Source organism: Cystoisospora suis (assembly GCF_002600585.1).
Source record: "Cystoisospora suis strain Wien I chromosome Unknown contig_5497, whole genome shotgun sequence".
Lineage (NCBI taxonomy): Eukaryota > Apicomplexa > Conoidasida > Eucoccidiorida > Sarcocystidae > Cystoisospora > Cystoisospora suis.
The window spans coordinates 1-2,703 of record NW_027158287.1 but is presented as its reverse complement, the minus strand read 5'-3'; the positions used below and the strand labels follow the sequence as shown (position 1 = coordinate 2,703).

At 53.8% G+C, this 2,703-nt stretch overlaps 1 protein-coding gene across 1 annotated transcript; it reads right to left on the bottom strand.

Annotated features, from left to right (window-relative positions):
* Positions 1-1,174: 1,174 nt before the first annotated feature.
* Positions 1,175-2,698, bottom strand: CSUI_009278 (uncharacterized protein). Its single transcript, XM_068069394.1, has one exon. The coding sequence runs from the start codon at positions 1,928-1,930 to the stop codon at positions 1,490-1,492; it is 441 nt and encodes a 146-aa protein (XP_067918629.1). The 5' UTR covers positions 1,931-2,698; the 3' UTR covers positions 1,175-1,489.
* Positions 2,699-2,703: the final 5 nt, after the last annotated feature.

Below are 2,703 nucleotides of genomic sequence, written 5' to 3'. Positions count from 1 at the left end.
GCCCCAAGGGAAGCTCACCGGCGGCAGTCGCCGGCCGCTCCGATCTTCTCTATTTTCTCTTTCGTTCTCTTCTCCTTGTTCCGAAGTGTGTTGAAACCCAACAAAGAGGAAGAAACACATATATGTAGCAAGGAAAGAGCCCGAGGAAAAAAATGGCCCGCGGCCCTGGCAACCGCCGCGCGTCCACTACGGCCGCCGGCGTGCGGCTGGGCGAGCCCCCGCTACGTTGCACACTCAACACTCAACACCGATGATTACGGACACACCAGTAAGACAACTTAAAGGAATCGCAACTTACACAATACATTCACCAGAAAATACAAGTGAAATAACACAAGGAGAGTGAAACTCACTTACCACATTCAGCCTGGCCACCGGTGCTAAGCCCATCACGTGCTACACTGCCCGCAATGGAGAATGAAGGGGCGCCATGGAGTATCCCGAGACAGCTAGCGTCCCCAACGGGTATCCCTGTGACGACTATTCGGAGGAAAACCAAGACTCTGCCCTGTGTAACGTGCACTCCTGTCACCGAATTTTCTGAGTATGCGTCCTATGAATTTCCAGCTTCGGCAGTTGGAGCTGAAATGGCCAGGGCAGGGCAAAGGGGGGGCGGGGCGTCTTTTAGGGACTGAGGTGCACGTACAGTGGAGAGATGTGAGACAGACGGTTAACGGCAACGTGCAGAGGCATACGGCGTTGACGGCGCTAAAGCTCATGCCCGGGGGCCCGGGTAGCAGAACTGTAGCGCGGGGCCGGGGTGCTCGAGCGATCGATGGCTTATGTACCCTAGCGTGCGTACCTGGGCAAGTGCACACCGAGACTTCGTCGGACGCGTTCGTCTCGCCCCCATTCTTTTTCCATGTATCCTTCTCTACCTCTCATGTCGGTAAATCACGCCTGTAGTTCTTCAGCTCCACTGTTGAGAAGGGAGCGTAAGGGTTTGCGGTCCACGGTGCAGGATTGCCAGGCAACGCCTGGTTTTTGACCAAACAACTTCGCAGCGCAGAAGCACGGCACTAGTACAGATTAGTGCGTGCTTGTGTGTGAATGCTTTCTGCGAGCACGACTGTTCCAGGATATCCCTTTTCTCGTGTAATAGTGCCACCACCAGTGAGGCTCCCCGCCTCCCCCGCGGATGTGGCCTGTTAGGTTCATCGTAGTTCAGCTCCAATCTTTCATAACGTTAAACGGGTTGGCACGTCCACTAACACCTCTAGAACGTGTCGAGGAAACTTCAACTCTCCCTTCGCGTGTCACTGTAACACAGTCGCTCCAGTTGAATGACCAAATTATTCCGAAACAAATCGCGAAGCGCTGAGAATCCAGCGACCTTCTCTGTTAACCAAATCTAACACACCTCCCGAGCCAAAAGAACGAGTATCGAACACTCCGTGAAGTGTCATGTAACCAACACAACTCACCCTTTGATCCCAGTCAACACGCTTCCCGAAGTCCCAATTTCGCGGAACCCACTTTTCGAACTTTGTCACACTCTGAAATCAAGAGCCAACACCGGACACACTTCCAGATCTGGAACCTTCAAGAGCCTTCGCTCTGAACACACCCTCCCGGCACAGCGGCGAACCGGGAACCCTCCTTTTCCTGATTTCGGAGTCAAACCCCTAGCCCCGAACACATCCGAAAGTGTCGGGAAACTTGAACACTTTCGATTGCTGGAGTCGAAATTCAAAACCCACACGGATCCCAGAGTGTTGGGAAACTTGAACGCTCCCGGTTCCTGAAGTGATGGAATCAAACCCCGAACACAACCCAGAGTGTCGAGAAACCTGGGCACTTTTGGGCTTGAAGTCAAAATCCAACGCCGAAGCTGCATCCCAGAGTGCCGAGAAATATAACACATTCTGTCCTGGCACATTTCGGTGGGGTTGCACAAACCCCTCCCCCAACATGTAGACGAAAAATGCATCTCAAAGAGAAAACACGTTTGACACACAAAGAACTCTACTACTAATGCCCTCACCCAGAGGAACGAAAGTCTTCTCACTAGTTCTTCTTCGTGTTTGTCCCCCGCGGCTACCGAGCACTCTGCGCCGGCGGCCGTCTCTGCCCGAGAGCTTCCTTCGGCTGCCAGTGCGCGACAACCACCGGCTGCTAACTGGCCAGCCGCTAGCTAGACAGAAGTAACCAGCCATGCCCTTCTGCTCGCCCTTCGCTACTGGTCAGAAGAGCGAAAGCCATCACCGGGAAGGTGACCGACCACTTACCCGAAGTCCAGCCGAATGCTTGGTAGTACTCATCCTCGTTCTTAACACTCAGTGGAGAGGCAGGAGTGTCACAGGGAAGTATGCGACACGCACAGTCACGTCTGACGGACTGATATCCATTCATTTCAGGAAGCGGGTTCAACTCACGCGCCGGCGCTGCAAACAGAGACACAAGCATGTTTACTACCGTGGCTAGCCGGTGGAGGTATTAGTGCCCGGGCTTTCTGCGTTTCATGGGCTGGACATGCATGTAATACGTCATATCGGAATATCAGCACAAGCGGAAGAGAAGAAAGGCCTCAAGGGGGGACAGAAAGACTGTCCACATTCTGCCCGTGGCCCTGCACCGTCTGTGTCACAATTAAGAAGCGTACCTCTCTACAAGTGCCTTCTATTCCTGACCACTCGCTAAGACGTCCTTCCGCACTTAGCGGTACTCTCTTCTCAACTGTGACGTACAGCCCCCGCCGTCCTC